This window comes from Oryza glaberrima, chromosome 4 (assembly GCF_000147395.1).
Source record: "Oryza glaberrima chromosome 4, OglaRS2, whole genome shotgun sequence".
In the NCBI taxonomy this organism is placed as follows: Eukaryota; Viridiplantae; Streptophyta; class Magnoliopsida; order Poales; family Poaceae; genus Oryza; species Oryza glaberrima.
Genome location: NC_068329.1, coordinates 27,188,260 through 27,209,478, shown reverse-complemented (window position 1 = coordinate 27,209,478; position 21,219 = coordinate 27,188,260). Strand labels below are relative to the sequence as shown.

At 39.7% G+C, this 21,219-nt stretch overlaps 1 protein-coding gene and 1 pseudogene across 1 annotated transcript; one reads left to right on the top strand and one right to left on the bottom strand.

The window, feature by feature from the left end:
• Positions 1-142: 142 nt before the first annotated feature.
• Positions 143-19,764, top strand: LOC127770034 (protein FORGETTER 1-like). The gene is made up of 32 exons (XM_052295702.1): positions 143-910; positions 1,498-1,563; positions 1,688-1,861; positions 1,939-2,069; positions 2,188-2,264; positions 2,366-2,547; positions 2,688-2,765; positions 3,355-3,487; positions 3,967-4,027; positions 4,248-4,329; positions 4,566-4,688; positions 4,904-5,047; positions 5,157-5,259; positions 5,617-5,745; positions 7,990-8,060; positions 8,508-8,677; positions 8,762-8,855; positions 9,623-9,720; positions 9,800-9,935; positions 10,028-10,134; positions 10,730-10,825; positions 10,899-10,986; positions 11,067-11,184; positions 11,275-11,386; positions 11,456-11,579; positions 11,662-11,739; positions 11,881-11,999; positions 12,463-12,516; positions 12,693-12,795; positions 17,962-18,090; positions 18,800-18,911; positions 19,332-19,764. Exons 1-32 carry the CDS (start codon positions 275-277, stop codon positions 19,361-19,363), a joined length of 3,960 nt encoding a protein of 1,319 aa, XP_052151662.1. The 5' UTR covers positions 143-274; the 3' UTR covers positions 19,364-19,764.
• LOC127770035 (L10-interacting MYB domain-containing protein-like) lies at positions 15,275-16,716 on the bottom strand (annotated as a pseudogene).
• Positions 19,765-21,219: the final 1,455 nt, after the last annotated feature.

The window sequence follows — 21,219 nt, the reverse complement described above, 5'->3', positions numbered from 1 at the left end:
AAAGAACAGAGGTAAAAATGTAACTAAAATTCAAGCACCAAAATCCCCTCTTATTTGACGCTAGCAGTAAAAATTTACAATTGGCAGCAGGAAATCTTTTAATTCTCGGACCAGAAGACCAACCGACCAACCCACTCGCTCCTCCGGCTCTGCCGTTTCGGTTTCCTCCCCCCTCTTGCTCCTGCTCCTCCATAGCGAGCAAGGAAAGGAACCCGACCTCCCCCCCTCTTCCTCTCTCACAAACCCTCGGTCGCCTCGCCTCGCCTCGCCGCCGATGGCCGGCGGCTCCTCCCCCTCCCCGGCCGCCGCGCCCATCCAGGTGCGCTGCGCCGGATGCCGCGGCGTCCTCGCCGTCGCCCCAGGCATGACCGAGTTCATCTGCCCCAAGTGCGGCATGGCGCAGCGCCTCCCCCCGCAGCTGATGCCCAAGCCGCCGCCCTCCTCCTCCTCCTCCGCCGCCGCGACCCCCGCGCCTCCCGCCCCGGCGGCACCGCCGCCGCCCACGTCCCGGAGAGGAGGCGGAGGCGGCGCGGCCCTTCCGCCCCCGCAGGCGCAGGGGGTGGACCCCACGAAGATCCAGCTCCCCTGCGCCAACTGCCAGGCCGTGCTCAACGTGCCCCACGGCCTCGCCCGCTTCCGCTGCCCGCAGTGCGGCGTGGAGCTCGCCGTCGACCTCGCCAAGCTGCACAACTTCCTGGCCTCCTCCAACAACAACGCCGCCGCGGCGCCGCCGGACAACGTCCCGCCGGCCTCGGGACCCGCGTCGCGGGCGCCTTTGGTGCCTGCGCCTCCGCCCGCCCCGTTCCCCCCCGTGCCGACGCCAGGCATGACGCAGGCGGCGCAGATGGTGCCTGGCGCGTTGATCCCGATGGTGCTTCCCATCACTGATCCGCCTGAGGAGATCAACGAGGTATGCTGTTGTGCACTAACTTGCTCTGCCATTTTGTTGGTTAGTGTATACGATCTTATTCGTTAAGGCTTGATGAATGCGCTTTGACCTTTGAACGGTGTTAATCGAGGCAATTTTGGACCGATAGTTTATCATAACGAGAAATTCTGTTTGTAATGGGCTATATATTCGCTAGGAAGGCAATTTTGGTATAGTTCCATTTATACTTTTATTATGCATGAAATTGGACAATTGTTTTGCTTGAGATGATAACGAGGGCTTCACATGACATAATTATGTACAATCTGATTTCCTTAATTTTCATTTTTAATGGTTAGGGCAATATTTTTTCATTTCTGGTGATTGGCTTTGGCTGGTCGGTTTCAATTTTTGAATTCATCTGCTTGGTCGTCCATACATTGTTCTCTGCTCTTTGGATGTGTACAGCAGGATTTAAAAGTTTCTGCTGATTAATTTCAAACTGTACAATGTTTTACACCCATAAACATTCAGTTTCTCTGACATTGTTGATGCATGCTTCATATATTGTATTATAATAGTTTACCAGGTTTACAGCCTTTCACTTGCTGGGCTTTTTTGTCAAGCAGGTTGCAATTGATGTTGAGCGTGAAGAAGATGAAGGTGGTACTGTTGGAGAAACGTTCACTGACTATGTAAGGATTCTATGTACTTTAACAGCTGATTCTTTACTATGCATAAATATTCGTACACATATTTATTACTGTGATTCATATTTAATTTCTTGAGAATTTTTCCCATATTTTCACTTGTTTCCAGAGGCCTCCCAAACTCTCTCTTGGTCTGCCTCATCCAGATCCAATAGTAGAAACTTCTTCTTTGTCAGCTGTACAGCCTCCTGAGCCAACTTACAGCTTGAACATCATGGATGAATTGGATGAGACAAAGGCCTTGTCTTGCTTGCAAATCGAAACATTAGTTTATGCTTGTCAGGTTAGTGCCATTCTATATTCTGCTATGAAGTTTTATATGTCACACCTCTTGTAAATCTTTATGTTGTTGTATGACAGCGGCACCTTTATCATCTCCCTACTGGTGATAGAGCAGGTTTTTTCATTGGTGATGGAGCTGGTGTTGGTAAGGGCCGGACAATTGCTGGATTAATATGGGAAAATTGGCAACAGGGAAGGCATAAGGCAGTGTAAGATTGTTGCCAAGAAACAACATTTAGTGATCTGATGAATTCATAACAATATCTTATAGTTATGTTTCCATGCTTCATTGTTTGATTCTAGTTGTATTATGGTTGTATTTTCCAGGTGGGTATCTATTGGCTCTGATTTGAAGTATGATGCTCGAAGAGATTTGGATGACGTTGGTGCAAAATGTGTACAGGGTATGAAGCCAATTAACTCATAAAATTAAATTTTCACCTTAAGTGATCAAAAGTATTTATGGTTGATATGTGTTTGATGTTGGGTTTTTTTTTTCATGCAGTGCACCCTTTAAATAAGCTACCATATTCTAAGCTAGACTCAAAGGCCATTGGTATCAAGAATGGGGTAATTTTTGTAACGTACAGCAGCTTGATAGCATCATCTGAGAGAGGTCGTTCCCGTTTGCAGCAATTGGTTCAGTGGTGTGGACAAGAATTTGATGGTCTTCTAGTGTTTGATGAGGTAATGGATTTGCTTTGAACTTGTGATAGCAGCATGCCCCCCACCCACCCACGCACAACACTCCACATCATATTTATTTTATAGCCAGATCTATATTGATAAGTGTATTTATCTGTGCTGAACTTGTAAATCCCTTACAGTGCCACAAGGCCAAAAATCTCATTCCTGATGCAGGGAGCCAGCCCACTCGCACTGGTAAAGCTGTTCTTGAAATCCAGGTTTGTACATGGATTCAGCTATTCAATTGTAATCTTACTGGCAAAGAATTTTTCTCTCTATTTATATACTGCCTTGAGTTGATGTGTGCAAGTAGGGATGGTCGCGGGTTACTCTTTGGGTACCCATGCACCCACTCTAGTTCAACCAAATGAACTAGATACTAAAATGCATTGATTTTGTTGAGCTAGAGTAACGCGTACCCACGGACTGATCCACGTCTATAGCTTGGTGCAGTTTTAGGATCAGATCCATCTATGAACCCTTGAAGTTGGGTTTCACAGATCAACGGCCGCAAGTCACTAGGCCAGTAGATCCATCACATACCAAAATGGGTGAGTCCAACTTTGAGTTCGGACCATGTCATCTTCCCTATCCAAAAAATGGTTAGAAAAACCTAGGTGCTAGAAGTTCTATGTATACTGTTTTGTTTATTAATAGATGCTTTCATTTATCTAATAGGGCATGATACGTTCGTTTACTAATCCAGTTTGCTTGCCAGTATCTGAATGTTGAACTAATCTGTGAAACATTATTTTGGGTTGATGTACGTTTGTTGTGCTAATATGGTGACATTACCAAGCATCACAGGAAAAGCTACCTGAGGCACGGGTTGTTTATTGCTCGGCAACTGGTGCATCAGAACCACGGAATTTGGGCTATATGGTTCGGCTTGGACTTTGGGGCGATGGAACATCATTTCAGAATTTTGCGCAATTTTTAGGTCTACTTCTTTAACCTATTTGTACTTGAATCCTTCTTTTCTTTTATTATTTATTATTTGCATTTATTTTAACTTCGATACAAAAGAACAGCTTGGCTTTTCATGTTGGCATCAAGCATGCTGGTCAATACTGAACCCTAGTAATGGGCTATAAATTGTGGCTGTACTAGACTATTTTGTGGGGGATCACCAGAAACTTATGGTTGAGTCATACTAGTAGAGTTGTGAAGCACTGTATTTGGTTTCTGCTTCCCCAAGTAATTCAAACCGCATTATAAATTTACATGTATTGAGTGTGCCCCGTCTCCATTGCTGGGCTTCCAACACTTGTTTAGGGCAATTAGTAGTTATGGTTTTCGGGGTTGTATACTCCAGTTTTGATTTTTCTTGAGTGTTGTGTAGTTGGTAACTGAAGCATTGCATGTGACGTCATACTAAATGCTATCATTACTCACATTTTATGGAAAAAAAAAACATAGGATCTCTCGAGAAAGGTGGTGTGGGCGCTCTTGAACTTGTTGCCATGGACATGAAAGCCAGGTTAGCATTTTTTTTTCCAAGATCTTTAGTTCCATGGGCATGAAAGCGTCCATCTGCAATGGGTAACTGTTGCCACTAATATGTTTTGTCCAATGTTTTTTCTGTATATGGAAAACTGGCTAGTAGCCTTCGAAACCTTTTTTGGTTCAAGTATTGTCTCTTGCTTGTGTTTTTCCCCAGAATGATTTATTGAGTACCATCTCTATAAAATTTGTTGCAGGGGTATGTATGTTTGCCGCACACTAAGTTATAAGGGGGTTGATTTTGATATTGTGGAGGCTCCCCTTGAGGAAAGAATGATGGTAAAAAGTGACTTTCTGCTACTTTACTTTATTTCAAGATGCATTATTGCTTTGCTCTTTTGTGTCTTCTCTGTATCAGTGTTCTCTTTCATACTCTGATTGCTTATCAAGAAAAAACATTCTTTGAATTATTCCTATGCATTGATCATTGTTACAATATTAATATTAAACTTAAGCTAGTTGGTTTTTCCTATCGTATAGCTCATGGTAAAGTTTCCATCTTATTGGTAATGCAGAATATGTACAGAAAGGCAGCCGAATTTTGGGCTGAGTTCCGCCTTGAGCTCCTATCAGCAGGTGAATCATTTACAGAAGGCATTTCAAATCAAATATGGCGGCTATATTGGGCTAGCCATCAGGTGTTACCTCCTTACATATTCTGAAATAAATTTCTATCAAACCTTTTGTTTTTACTTTGCAATATTTGCATCCTTCTCAGTTCCATGAATGCATTTCTAGCATAAATATTACCCCTGATTTAGCATATTCAAAAGTTGACAAGTAAACTTCTAATATGAAATAAAGAGTAGGGTGGTTAATTATTCTTGCAAAATTGATTTTCTATGTTATACAGCGTTTCTTCAGGCATATGTGCATGTCTGCAAAAGTACCTGCTGTTGTGAAGTTGGCTAAGGAGGCCCTGGCAGAGAATAAGTGTGTGGTGGTTGGTCTTCAGAGCACTGGAGAGGCTCGAACAGAAGAAGCTATCACAAAATATGTGAGCTTATATTTCCAAAGGAACATTTTATTTGTCTCTTCATCATATTGTAGCGCCTTCCTAACTGACCTAATACTCCGAATTATTGATTGCTTCCAATATGAACCAGGGTGTTGAAATGGAAGACTTTGTTTCTGGTCCTCGGGAGCTGCTTCTAAAGCTGGTAGAAGAAAATTACCCTCTACCTCCGAAGCCTGATTCTTTTCAACAAGGTCCGTGCTGACTGTTTCATCATACTAATCTCAAGTTTTACCATATCTTTAATGCAATTTCCATGTCTACTAAGTGAAATGCTACTACCTAGAAGGTAGTATAAAGTCAAATGGTCTTTCTCTTTTCCTAATAAACTGTACATCTCATATTTTGTCAGCCCTTTCTGCTTGCATAAACAAAAGCAAATTTATTGGAATTTGGCCATTTTTCACTTATGAAATTGGGCTTAGTATCCTATAGAAAATGCTATTTTGCATATTCACTTACATTATCTCATCTTGTTTGTTTATAACTCATACGGCTCTAGTTGCCTGGTCTTCTACTATTGATTATTATTTTTGTGTATATTTTTTTAGGTGAAGAAAAAGTCACAGAAATTCACCGTAAGCGGCATTCTGCCCCAGATGTATCATTTAAAGGACGTGTTAGAAAAGTAGCAAAACTGGTAGAAGTGAGTGATGATGACAGTGATGATTACTCTCCATGTAAGTTTGTTGGGAACTACTTGATTTTTGTTTCAGGTGCCAACCATGTGGCTAATCTTTATTGCTTACTGCAGTTGCAGATTGTGCTAATTTCTTTGATATATATAGTTCATACTAATGTGAAATGTTAATTTAAATCAAGGACTTCTAGTTTGTTTTTGACCAGATATTTATATAATTTTTCCTGGTAATCTTATTCGCAGAGTATGATAGATTGTAATTTCTTTTATTCTGGAAATACTTAAATATTTGTATCAATGGTTCTGGTCCTGGATACACCTGGCAGCCTGGCAATTTCATTGGCGAGAATATCATGGAACATTTGGTGATTGAAAAAGTAGTTTCATTAATCATGGCATTGGATACACCTTTTATGGCATGGGCAACTGTTTGATGTCAGCCATCTCTTGCTCCCTGTCACTTAGATGCTCGGGTAAGACGTGGAACAGAGAGAGAGAGAGAGAGAGAGAGAGAGAGAGAGCGTGAGCCCTTCAACTGATGGCCTTTGTGCACAATTCAAGGAGGAAAGGGATGGTGTGGTCTGGTAATATACTCAGGCGGAGCTGCAAAATTGTCAGGGGAAGCGGGTTATTAATAGCCTTGTATTGAAGTGGGCAAAAGAGAACTTTACTACTAAATTTGTTTAGCATATAAACATCTGCCCAAAGGAGTACATGGAGCGTAACAGTAACGGGTCCAGGACCCGACATTAGCCATCCCTTGTTTCAGGCATTTGTGGATGATCAGCTTGTTGCAAAGTGTCTTCTGGGGCCAACCTATGAGAGGACAACCTAGTTGTGTTGATGTGGTTGCCAGCTTGTCAGATCCACCTCACCATACTTAGATCGACCACGTTGAGCTCAAATTTGGTCATCCGTGGATGCGGTGATGGTGCCTAGATATGTCACTGGTGGTGTTAGCCAAGCATTTTTTAGGGGGGCTGTTGCAAGCTAGTTAAGAGTTGAGACACTAGATCACAAATTCAAGTCTTATGAACTGCTGAATCATAAGAATGATATCTCACCATGCTTTTTTTTTCAGTTTTAGTTTCTTATTCAATGTTTTAAACCACAGACTGTTTCTGTACATCAGCTAATTGTTTACTTGTTGCATCTGGTACTCTTGTACTATATAACATGATCTAGCAGGCATACTTTGCTCAAGTATATTTACAGAAATAAACTTAATACTCATAGTAAACATCTTTAAAGCAGAAAGTAATGAATGTAGGAGTGAATAGGGTGGCATGATATGAATGTCACAACTGGGAAAAAATAACGGAAAGATGAATACTGAAGCAAAAAGCTAACAACGGTGCAAGAGAAGCATGGAACTTGCCTTATATCTAGGAGCTTTCTGTCTTAATCACTTATTGGGTTTAGATTACTTAGTGCTTCATAGGCACAGACATGGAACACTCTATAGGGCATAAAGGGAATGAGTTCCTCTATACGTCCATTTTTGTAGGATCAACCTTTTACCTGCTAAATCTGTTGTAGTGACTTGCGGGTTGTCCTTGCCGTGTGGTCATGTCAAATGGTAGTCGACTAGGTCGAAGCGTTTGCACCAAATTGAATGAGTTCCCCACCCCATCCTGCCCAAAGATGATTGGATGAGATCGCTAGTTGGCAGTGAATATGGAGTGTTGAATGCTATATTTTGTATACTAAGAACAGGAACTAGCCGAATTTCCTGCACGTTTGTGCAGGCTAGACTGTAGTTTATTTGAAAGTATAGTTGTATTTGCTATACAACTGTTTGGTTTCTTTCTGAAAATACAATTTTGTTTCCTATACGGTTTTAGTGTAATAATATATATCCATTTAACATACACTATTATAATCTGGACCCACCATGATGAATGAACACATAGATTAATCTCTTTTTTCATAACATGGTAATTTTTAGCCCTTGACAGCTTACACGGAAGCTCCTTTTCACCATGTTCTTAATAATAAAATAGATGCCACATACAACGTGCAACAAAGTTCTTCTCAAAAACAGGACTATTTACTAACGACTACCCCAAAAGGCTGAAAATTATTTGCACATGCATTATGGTAGTTGTTAATTTGTTATGGTCTGCTGCAGCTGTATAGCTGCTGGAGATAATTGCTCTGACCAGCTGCAATCAATGCTTCACTATAGCATGATGTTTAAAATTTTTAAACAGTACAGTGAATTTGTGATCAACTATTCTGACTTCACTCATTTGATAATTTTAACCTAATGTATATGTTACAGCTGAGTCAGATCATGGATCGACAGAGTCTGATGAGGAGTTTCACATGTGTCAAATCTGTAACACAGAGGAGGTGACTCTTATGGCTTATTATTTAGTACAATAATGTCATATACAGATCCGTAATACCAAAAATTATTACTCTCTCCATCTCAAAATTTAGAAACTTTTGGCTATGTATCTAGATAAATGTTTGTCCAGATGCATAGCTAGAAGTTGCTATATTTTGGGACGGAGGTAGTATATACAATAATGTTACATTCGGTCTGTGCCATGTTCTTTGACCTCAGTTCTTTTTGCTAGCTGGTTACATTTTCTGTATGTGCAATTCTTTCTTTTGTATTTGCTGAAACTATTTAGTATTTGATTACGATTTCCTATAGTTCAAGCTGGTAACCATACCACAATTGATTATTATTTGTAGAATGCTTACAGGAAAATATATTGTCCGTTAATGTTAAATCTCTTTGGAAGTGCACTGTCATTTATAGTTTTTACACAACAATATCTTAATTTTCAGGAGAAGACTCTGTTGCTTCATTGTTCTGGTTGTTCTCGACATGTTCACCCTGGTTGTCTGACACCACCTTGGACTGGGGTATTAACTGATGACTGGTCATGCTACACATGCAAGAAGTTAGAAGGAGAGGAAAATGAACAAGATGCTCATGTAGCTGATTTTTCACAGAGGTACGTGTGCGTTTGACAAATCAAGATCCCCATAAAATGCCCACACCCAATTATATAAATACTTGTCCTGTGCCTTGCTGTCAGGTATGATGCTGCAGTAGAGAAAAAAAAGAAGATTTTGGATATGATACGTTCTTTGGATCTCCCTAACAATCCTCTTGATGACATCATTGATCAGGTAATATTGGCTTACATCACCTGGAAATGTTGATAATTGAATCTGTGGTTATTTTTTAACTTTGAGCTTCCATTGACATCTGTTTGCACAGTTAACTGATGTGAAAGGGGCAGATTTCAAAGTTCAGAGTAGTGGTAGTACTGTAGTACTAGCATATTATGTTTGAGGACCAACCATTACAATTTTGGGCTAATCCTTTTTGCTGAAGTTGGGATGCAAATCCAAGTGAACTGCTAGACTTGCATAGGCCTGCTCAGCAGGGCTGGGCTGTAGAAGAAATTTGGACATCAAGATATTACAAAGATTCTCATGCAGCTAGCTAGGAGTTGTTACCCATTAACTCATATATACATGACATCTCTTCCATTTTCTTATCTTCTGGATGTCTGTTAGATGATTATCACAATAAGGTGTAGGTTAATGGTGTTGCATTTTGGAGCAGGAGAAAGGGTGGTCAGATATGTCAAATTATATGTTTATTTCTTGAGTAAGCTCTTGTGAATTAAGCACCACTGTCATATCTCAACTAAATTGTTCCTGCATAGATATTCAATCCCTGTTTATTAGTTAGTTCTCCCATTTTCAGACCCATTTTGGCTGAAGATTATGCAATGAGCTTGTAATCATTGTCCTGACATATGTTTATCAGTGTTTAATTTGTGTTGAATTATTTTACAATCTTTTTCCCTATCTTAATTTTAACTCGTTCTAGTATTATTGGACCATACATATAATTAATATTTTTCCATTTTATTTGGATTTTGCAGCTAGGAGGCCCTGACAATGTTGCAGAAATAACTGGACGGCGTGGTATGCTAATAAGAGCTTCTGACGGAAAAGGCGTTGTTTATCAGGCGCGGAATGCGTGAGATAGCTTACTTGTGATTTTGCATTATGTTTCTCTGGTTCAACTAATCCCATACGTGTGCATTTTCTGTATGTAGGAAAGAAGTGTCGATGGAGATGATCAATATGCATGAAAAACAGCAGTTCATGGATGGCAAAAAACTAATATCTATTATATCTGAAGCAGGATCAGCTGGCGTTTCGCTGCATGCTGATAGAAGGGCAAAAAACCAGGTTTTATGATTCTTCATTTTATCCACATGTTTCAAATACACCAGAGGTTGGTCTGTTGTAATTTTGATGAAACTTCTTAATGAACTTTGCAGAGAAGAAGAGTACACATAACACTTGAGCTCCCTTGGAGTGCAGATCGTGCAATACAACAGTTTGGGAGAACTCATCGTTCTAATCAAACTTCTGCACCACAATATAGGTATGCTTTATATTTCTCATATGAGCCATCTCTAGCTTCTTGTAGGTCTGTGTTTCGATTGTCCGTATTGCCATTCAGCAAAACAAATTGCTAGAATAGGGATTTCCGTTATATTGTCTTCTGGTACTGTATACGAGTCATGAATGAAGAGCTAGGGCAGACTGAAATTTGTCAAGCAGTGAAGTAAGCACAAATCAAACATATATAGATAAAATTGCTGGTTTCAGTGTATTGTATGTAGCTATAATATGTGATGGCTGTCTGCTGGAACCTGTAACAATTAGTGACGTGTCTGTCTGACGAAAGAAGTTTGAAGTCTCATGAATTTATTTATGTAGTCTTTAAAAATATCTAGCATGAAGGTGGGAATTGGGGACCAGTGCTGTGTACGCAATATATTCATGTAATACTTAAATGCTGAGACAATGAGGCAAAGTGGTTATTTGATGTGGATGGAAAAATAATAGTCATTCTACTTTATATTGGTTATCCAGACTCGCTATTTTACTATTAATTTCACATGTTCACATGGCATGGATGTACATTTGCTATATAGATGTATATCTTAAAAATAAATTTGGAATCTCAATTGCAGGCTTCTCTTTACAAATCTTGGTGGTGAAAAGCGATTTGCATCAATCGTAGCAAAAAGACTGGAGTCTCTAGGAGCTTTAACGCAAGGAGATCGCAGGTTTTTGCTGATTTCAACCAATTTTGTATCGACATCAGCTAAATCATATCTTAACTGACTTCTACTTCTGCAGGGCTGGACCTTCTCTGAGTGCTTTTAACTACGACAGCAATTATGGGAAAAAAGCCCTAACCATCATGTATAGAGGAATAATGGAGCAGGTTTATATAATTACACTATAGTTTTGTTTTCCTTTTCATGCTTTATTCACCATTCTAAGAGTTACTTTCAAGATGACCAGGATTCTTTTCCAGTTGTTCCTCCGGGGTGTTCTGACAATCAATCTAGCATCCAAGAGTTCATTGCTGAAGCAAAAGCTGCTCTAGTATCAGTTGGGATTATCAGGGATGCTGTAGTGTGTAAGTTTACCCAGAAACAATTAGACACTTTCTTTCTTCCATACCTAAGTGTTTGTGACTGTGTTGGACTCATTTAACGTTTTTCCTCAGGCAATGGAAAAGTTGCTGGGAAGCTTTCTGGTCGGATTGTTGACTCAGATATGCATGATGTTGCTCGTTTTCTTAACCGCCTTTTGGGACTGGCTCCGAAAATCCAGAATAGGTGAGATGCCATGCAGTATCCTGTAACTTGAGATGGTTGGACTATACTTACACATTCTCTATGTAACAGGTTATTTGATCTTTTTACAAGTATACTTGATGTTGTTTTGCACAATGCACGAATAGAAGGGCAGCTGGATTCTGGAATCGTTGATATAAAAGCTAAAAATGTTGAAATGAAAGAATCACCCAAGGCAATGCTCTTTTAGAAAACTTTTTGCTTTGTCTGCTCTGTGCTTCTAATCTGTAGATTCTTAATGCATTTTCTCCTTGCAGACCGTTCACATTGATAGCTTGTCAGGCGCGTCAACTGTACTTTTTACTTTCACCATTGACCGAGGAGTTACTTGGGAGGTAAACATACAACTTTGGTAGTCGAATTCTGTTTTTCCTTGAGAGACATGGTTGTAGCTGTATTTAAAAGTACAGTCCATGTTTCTTGTAAAACTGCAACTTCTATGGTTTTTGCTCAATTGCTTTTGTGAACGTGTAAAGACGGCAAAATCAATGCTTGATGAGAGGCAAAAGGATGGTGCTGGTTCTTCTAATGATGGGTTTTACGAGTCCAAAAGGGAATGGATGGGAGGAAGGCATTTCATACTTGCTTTTGAAGGGTATGTTGGATAATCATTTATTTATTCTTTAGTTCTTATCAGCCATCTGTTAGCAACTTAGCATTGCTAAAAACTGAAAACCCTTATTAAAATAGAGGAATAGATAAATAATGTAGTAGAAATTTACCATGCAATTGATACCGTGTGTATCGAGGAAAAAGACTGAATTGGAATATTAATCAATCTAACGCTGAATGAATTCTGGCCAAATGTGATTAGCAAAATAAATAAATAAAATGAAAAGGCACCTCATTATTTAGTTGAGAACTGCAAACTACACTTATTAGATAAATGAAAAAAAAATCTTTATTTGCTAGCAACTGAGGAGCATTTTCGTATTTCTATAAAGCAGTGGAAACTATACAATGTGCTAGTACTAGTTTTTCCTTTTGTCAACAAAAATAGTTGATTTGAAATGTGATGCTATGACCTGACTCTTTGTTCCATTTTGTTTGTGAACCAGCTCAATCGAAGGGATGTATAAAATAATTCGACCTGCTATTGGTGAAGCATTAAGGTATCTGCAGTTCATTATTATATATTTTTTCTGGTGTAACCTATTGTAAGAAAAATTTATACTGCATACAGCTTCATGTTTAATCACCATGTCTAGTAGCCTAGCAGGTACAATATGTTTATATAAAAAATGCTATTTAATTTTTTTTTTGGTTACACTCCATGTTTCTATTGCAGAGAAATGCCTTTAACAGAACTGAAAAGCAAGTACAGGAAGGTGTCATCAATAGAAAAGGTTAACAAAGGTTGGCAAGATGAATATGATGCTTCGTCCAAGCAGGTAATATATGAAGTATTATCTCCTTGATCTATGACCATTTGAAGACTATTCTATTTATTTATTCTTATATAGAAAGGGTGTTTCCACTTTCCACCCATATATGGGTTGGGATCAGATGTAGGACCTCACACTGTAGACACCTCCAGCATAACCTGGAAGTTGTCTTTTAATGGCCAGGAATTACTGCACAGTTGTTCCACTTTCCACCCATTTATGGATTGGGATCAGATGTAGGACCTCACACTGTAGGCACCTCCAGCGTAACCTGGAAGTTGTCTTTTAATAGCCAGGAATTACTGCACAGTGGCCTTGTGTGTTTGCTTTCAAATTGTACTGTATGAAAGAAAAGGGTAATGTGGGAACTGTTCCAAAGGCCCGCGTTGTTAATTAGGATGGTTCTCCTTCCCAACCCAGTTAGTTTGATTTGTTCCCTAGGATAACAGTTAAGGGCCCGTTTGGTAGGGTTTCAGATTCTGTGATTCTAATTCTGATTCTTCCTGAATCAGATACTGAAGAGAATCAGAATCAGTTAATTTAGGTGTTTGGCTAGAAACATTAAGATCCTAATGGGGGAAGCCAAAGACGTCCTTGGTCTATATAACCTCTGTACCAACGAGATATAGCTGAAATGGCAATCCTAATATTTGTTAGAACTACTTATGAATATGCACAAATATTTTAGCACAATACTTGTAAAAAAATACCAAGCTTCCATATGAGAAGTTAAAAAACACGTCACGTACATTGCATGGCATCAAAGACAATGTCCATTATAATAATAGTCCACTCAAATTGATTCAGTTATTGCAAAATACCATGGTTACATATTTCTAAGGAGAGTGGAACCACCACAGTTACATATTTCTATGGAGAGTTCTTCCAAAATATATTCCTAACAGCACTTATATGAGAACATTCATCTAGATTGCCACAATGGAGTTGCTAGGTCATCACGAAATCTGTCCATAGACCTATCACTAGACTCTGGAGTAGAGGTATCTGATGCATTTTGGGAAACAACATATCTTGCATATCTTGTTGGTATAGTTGGGACATAATTTGGATCTCGATCACACCTACGAAAATACTTGTCAGTTGTCGAATTCTGTCTTATAAAGTTGTGAAGACACATGGTAGCTGCAACGATCATTTCTTGCTTGTCCATTGCATAGGTAGGCATCTTTAAAAGGATTCGCCATTTCATCTTCCACACACCAAAGGTGCCTCAACGACATTGCGTGCACTTGAGTGACATTGGTTGGAATACTCTTGCTCACCACTTGGTGGAGGACCTCTTCTCCATTCAGGAATATGGTACCTTTGCCCCTTGTATGGTGCCATATACCCTGGCCTATTTGGGTAGCCAGCATCAACAAGATAATATTTACCTACGATATATGCATCGAGTCAATGTTATATGGTACAAATAAAAGATAAAGCAAAGTGTAGATGATTTCAGCTAGTATATACCTTGTGGAGGGTGTGGAAATATATCTTTATCAACATCTAACGCATGATAAAGGACGCTAGTATCATGCATAGACCCTGGTTGTCCAATAGAAGAATATGTAAATCGCATGTCAAAGTCGACTGCTGCCATCACATTCTGAGTAGGACTCTTGCTTCTACCAATGTATCTAACATAATCTTCACAAGGTGGGTTTGCTGTGATATGAGTCCCATCAATGGCTCCAATGCACTTTTTGAAATGTGGCCATAATCTTTTGTCATTCTTAATCCTACTATGAGCCCTTGGGAAGTTAGGATCTTTGGGACATGTAATCCTTGCACATACTAACCACACTCAATAAGACCTCTTCAAATTTTCTACTAATTGTTTCACCGGAATGCTTGAACCTATTTTGAACCCTTCTATTGGACTCACCACCTCCAGGTATGAAAAGAAAGATAGCAACTGATTCCATGGAGTTCATGTGGTTGGTTGCTTTCAGGTTATAGGTACTCACCAGCAAGTCATGCAATTTGTAGAAGAGGTCTGTATTCATTCGAAACATGTGGTGACTCTCTCCTGGAGTCCTCAGAGTCTCTTGTACCCATGCATATCCACTTAGTACTGACGTCCTTGGTTTATTTTTATCATAATACGTCATATAATATTGTCCAAGTAAGCAGGCAGCTGAAAAAAGATTGGCTTCCAATGCTTGATGATGACTAATAACTGATTGTATGGAAACCTCATCATCTTCATGTAGATCAGTACCATCACTTTCAGAAAAAGTCTCATTTCCATCAGTTTCACTAGAAGACATCTGGCACATGGAAAGAAAGTGTTAAGTGACAAGCATCAAGGCAAGTATAGAAGTACACATACAATTGACAACATCAATACATGTCCAGCAGCAATACAGTAGGTAATAAAAGTCAGTAGGCAATACTTGAAATACAATTGCATGCAACAATACATTAATTAAAGGAGAACTTGGTTGCATTACATGTCCAGTAAATAAAATAGGGGATAGTCAACACATCCAACAATTATTACAACAATAAAAAAAAAATAAAAACACTACTTGGAGATAAAATTGTCTAAAGATACAGAGCAAGACATTTGTTGAACAAACACAACCATGCTAGGCCACTACTTGGAATACTTGGCCATCTTGGATTCATGTTTCATGGTGAGCCATGCAAATCTTTCTTCTGAATTATCCAAGGTCATGAACATCTCTCTCTCAGATTTCTTTGTGAAAATCTCAGTAGCAATGAAGTGCTCTTTGGTACCAAATACAGCACCACATTCCTTCACTAGAGCCATGACATCTTTGATGGCACACCCTGAAGTGTCCTCCCTCCTGACAAGAGACTCAACAGATGCGGCTGATTTCTCTTGGTTATCAACAAAACGACTCATTTGTTCATAGAACCAATATCCACCACTGGTCTTGGGTTTCTTGGCTTCCTTACCAGCTGCTGCCTTACCTCTCTTGGGAGGAGGTGAGAAATCATCATCGTTACTATCATCATCATCACCTTCATTCACAGCTTCTGTATCTACATTAATAGTACTGGAAGGTTGGGTTGAACTCTGCGGTAAATTTCCACTAGTAGGATTCCAGTGGTCATCTCCTGTGTTTCAAAGGTCTTCAAATATTTGTTGGAGCAAATGTTCATTTTGAATCCCCCGTAACTTAAACTTTGCACAACCTGGCAAATCCTAGAGGAACACCAAGGGAATAATCAGAAGAGTGACACAAATATTTGCAAAATCATGGTTAACAACTTAAACATCAACATTAATATGTAGCATACCTTCTTGGCTCTTGCCCACCAATCATCAGATGCAACAATAGTAGCCCTAGCTTGGTCCAAACCTAATCCAGTCTCTCTAGCTATCAGTTTCTTCCATAGATTATACTCATTCCTCAGCTTGCTCCATTTGTTCTTGAACTGCAGCTTTTGATAGCGTAAGCCAGTCTTTTCTTCAAATTTTGCAATCACATTATCATACCCCACCTTGTTCAAATGGGTATTTGAGCGATTTCCTATCCTAACTTGTTCAGCGAACAACTCACAAACTATCCTAGTGTTTTCATCTGTCCATTCAGCATTATTTGCACCTTGATTTTCCTCTACTACTGTTGCTGCCATCTGCAGTACTTATGAAATAACACATATGCAAATCAGAGCACAGATGCACATCAAAACTATTTAGACATACACAGATCAGAGTGCAAATCCACATCAATATTATTTACACACAAATCCACATCGCAGTGAGCAATTCAGTTCTACTATTTTGCACAACAGTACAACATACAAAGCTAATCAAATGGAGAAGTTCAGGACATGGTACCTTGCCCAGTCAGTGCTGGTCGTCCTGCTTAGGGAGCTCGACGGAGAATGGCAACACTGGCAACTGGTGGCGTTGTCGGCCTGGATCTGCAGGGCTGAGGGAGAATAGGGGAGTGGCAGGATGGAGACCGGCAGTGGCGTCGAAGGTGGCTGGATGGTGGGAAAAGGCTCGGGCACGGGGACTGTGGTCGGCGATGTCGTCGGCGGGAGAGGTCGGCGGCGATGCGGAGCGCCGGCGGGGATGGCGGCGCTGGATGGGGAGCGCCGGCGGGGATGGCGGCGCTGGATGCGGAGCGCCGTCGCCTGGCTCCCGCAACCCTAGCACGTGATGTCGATCGATCTGCTCGGGTGGATGGGGAAGGCTGGAAAGAGGGGTATACCCAGTGGCAGGCGGGTAATTTTTTGGGAAAAATATGGGGATTTTCATATTTGGTTGGTTTGATTCTCAGCAGAAGCTCGCTTTCCACCGATTCTCCCTTCCTTCGTAAAAAAGGGAATCGATCCCGGTTGATTCGCTTTGGAAGCTGAGGGGAAATTGCCCGTTTGGCTCAGCTCCAACCGATTCCTGCTAGAATTGCTCCTAAGAATCCCAACCAAACGGGCCCTTAGTTGTCAAGTATCTTACTCCCTTCATTCCATATTATAATATGTTTTGGGTTTGTCCTAAGTCAAACTTCTTCAAGTCTGATCAAGTTTATAGAAAAATGTAGCAACATCTACAGCACCAAATTAGTTTCATTAAATACACCATTGAATATATATTCTTTAGTATGTTTGTTTTGTGTTGGAAATGCGGCAACATTTTTCTATAAACTTGGTCAGACTTGAAGATGTTTGACTTAGTCCAAACCTAAAACATCTTATAATATGAAATGAATGGAGTAGTTATAAGGTAGGGAAAGTTATTCTTAGATAAATTTGATCTGTATTTGTTAGGGGAGAACTTTATATAAAGGGGCATATTGTAATCATTGGAAGTTAAGCAAGATTTGAAGATAATAATTATCATTGGAGTACTTAGCAAGGTATATGGCGCTGACAGTGTTTTCCCATTATGATCTGAGGGACATAACACATCCTTTTTACGATGTGATTTTTTATATACACGCAAAAATTGTTGAAGCATAGAATATTTTGTTCAAGCAGGAATATTTTGTAATTTCATGGCCACGTGCATCTGTTCATCGTGAATAGCAATTTGTTTGTGGATCTGTTGTGTTTTATTCCCTTTGAGGATGAAGCTCATTTTTCCATAGTCCACATACAGTTCCTCCTAATTTACTTTAGGATGATGAAACGGTTGAGCTGTTACTGTGTCTACAACTTATCTAGTGTCTTTTTGCTTCATTTCAGTGTATGCATGGATCGAAATGCAAAGTGGGAAGCTACTGTACAGTGGGAAGAAGGTTGCAAGAGGTTAACATCTTGGGTGGTCTCATACTTCCAGTTTGGGGTACAATAGAAAAGGCCCTAGCTAAGCAGGTTCACTCCTATGCCACTTATTCTAAAGTCTTATGGTTGCTACTTTTTCATCTTAATTGAATGGTGGGTTCCGATATATTCAATGGGTTGATATGATTTTAGATCTTCCGATCTTGGCATTGCGTCTCTTGTATTGGCTCTTGTGTCATCCGCTTTTTCCATGTAGACACAAACTTCTCAAAGCTCTGGAGTCTCTACTCTTTAGTCTTTAGGGTAAGGTAAAGGGATCCCCTTGAAAGTACCTTAAAAAAATCTATTTGATGAACAAAGCTAAGAAGTTAAAGGACAGGCAGTAAAATGGTCTTGAGTGTAGCTGGATGGCAGGGGCAGTAGCACAGAGCTTCTCAGGGCATTAACTAAAGTTAGAAAGAGATTTGGTGGATTCGAAAATAAGGGGATAAAGTTTGGTGTTAACTTGAATCTCCAATACTTAATAGGGAATGATTCCTTCATCAACACAGAACATACACCATAGTAATAATGATGATCTGGACATATTTCCCTAAAAGAATCCTCTGAGGCTCTGACCTTTCTACCCATCAAGCAAGAGCTAGATGATTTTGTCTAAAGCTAAAAGTAGAAGTCCAGTATCTCACAATAAAACAAAGTTACAGAATGATTTACTCTCTGGATTTTTATGCTTTAGCTGAATTGGTGCATGATTGTTTGATGTTTAACGCCTCTGTGCCTTGCTGCTGTTATTGAGCAGGTTCGTCAAAGTCACAAGCGAGTACGTGTTGTCCGTTTAGAGACAACAACTGACAATCAGCGAATCGTTGGACTACTCATTCCGAATTCAGCTGTGGAGTCAGTATTAACAGGTTGGTTATGATTTCCCAGAATTTCCTGTCAGATGGTATTTGTTGTGGTTAGTGTCCAATGGGGAGAATCAGGTACGGCTTGTGGTAGTTGAACTATGGAGATAAAATTGTGCAACGGTAAACTGAGCTACTGTTATATCATGGAGCTTCTTGGGCAGCTCATTTGTTTGTGGATGGCATTTTCTAGTAAGATTTCATTCATTGGGCTCTGCCAAAAAGAAAAAAAAATCGTTGTGGAGAAATCAGAAGGACCAGAGGTGGAATGTGCCAGTATTTTTTTTCTCCTTTTCCAGCACTTTAAATGTTGAACACTCTGTGTGGATTCTGGTCACTTCCATTCCTCCAATGCCATGTATCATCTCAAATCAAGACCATATTCTTATTTATGAGAGTGGTAAACATTATGTTATCCTTTTGCAGGCTTACAGTGGGTCCAAGATATTGATGACTGACATGGATAGGCTTGATTTGTTTTGTTCACATTCATATTGGTGGTGTCGATCGCTTTCTGATGTTAGATGCAGCAGCTCAGAGGTGCGGCACATTTGATTTTGTTTTTTTATTGAGCCAGCAAGCTAATATGACTAATGTGACAGTGTCAACTTAGAAATTAGGCAGGTAAATACACCCTCAACTTCTGTATGTAAAAGATGTGGTGTACCCTACCCCTCTCTTTTCTATTTCCTTGTTATGTTGTATATTGGGATGTAAAACAACTAAACCCCAGCTTATATCAGAAAAAAGAAAAATGCGAGGGCGCACCCACCAATATGGCGCCATACTGTTTCGGAGGAATAGGCCACGGTTGCTTATTCCCTGCATATCATCAGAATGAAAGGTTGTCTATACTCTATACCATTTTTTCTGTCCATAGATGTGTGCAAGTATTACATATCGTCCCATCGGGAAAAGATTAGTCAATTGCAATCCTCCCATTTCCTTTTGGTTGTGTTGATGTTGAATTGGCCTTCCTGGTCCATTTACTGGTTGAGTGATGTACCTGCGTGGGATCGTTAGACTCTTCCTAGTGCGTGGTGACGGTTTTACATTGCCATCTTGATTGTTAGGTGCGGGGAGAACGAATGCATGATAGCGATTACTCTTATCCCTTTTTGAGTTTCCATAGAATCAAAATCAGGCGTTGCGGAGTTGTTGGTCTCGTTGATCAGATGACAAGATTTTGCACTATGAGTTAACATACTAGTATGACTTGTTCGCAATGCGATAGGTTTCAGGAGAAAAGAAATAGTTAAGCATATTACCTATATCATTTCCCCTAGAAGCATCTCAATTGTTCTTGTGGAGTTCTTACTGAATGTATTGCGAAATGGTTAGAAAGTATACTTGCTTACCGATCAGTCATGACTGCGACTAAGGTATCTTTAATTCGTAGGAAAAACATAAAATTTTAAAAGATTAATCAAACATAAAATTTTAAAAGATTTTAATCTTATAGAAAAAGACTAGAAAAGCCTTTGAAACAATGATTAAATCCTATCTTATCCTTCAAAATTCTTATGACATTAATAATCTTATAAAGATTTTGAAGAAAACTTAGTAAGAATTTCAATCTATTGAAAAAAAATCAGTCTATTTTATCATTTGATTCCTACGTTTTGTCTGTGGCCCAGTTAAACAATCATTCTCGCGTTTTTTCTACATTTTTCGTTTTCTCATTGCTACAATCCAAAGGATGCAAGTCATGCATCGTGGTGGCATCTCATCCCAGGGTGTGCTGCTGATGTGCAGCCACATCTGCAACTCAGGCGAGGCGTGTCACTCACTCACCTGGCTCATCAGTTCCTCCCTGACCTCTTTGACGCCGCCCAAGACCCTTTTTTCTCTTTTTTATTTCTTTCATAACTCGCCCAAGACCTCACATTTATTTAAACCAAAGATAGGAGTGGCTAGCGACATGAATTAAATTTAAAAATATACTATTTATTCAATTTATTTTCAAAAATATTCGTGATGTAAATTTTATTGTAGAAATATACCATCGATCTCGCTCTACCGTTGAGCGAAAATGACGCAGAAGTGACGTTGAGGGCGGTATCGCGCGGAGAAAACGCGAGACCCCGCGGTCTCGTGCGGCGACGGCGCGAGAGCGCGGAAGGACGAGCGGTCTCGCTCAAGCAGAGAGCGACACCGTCCTAAATTGCATTAGGTTAGTGACTAATGACCTAATTAATTATTTAACTAAGAATAATTAGCGATTAATTAATAATTAATTAATCGTTAATTATGGTAATTAATTACTAATTAACCATTTTGAAATCCGGTATCGCTGATTGGTTAAGCGAGACCG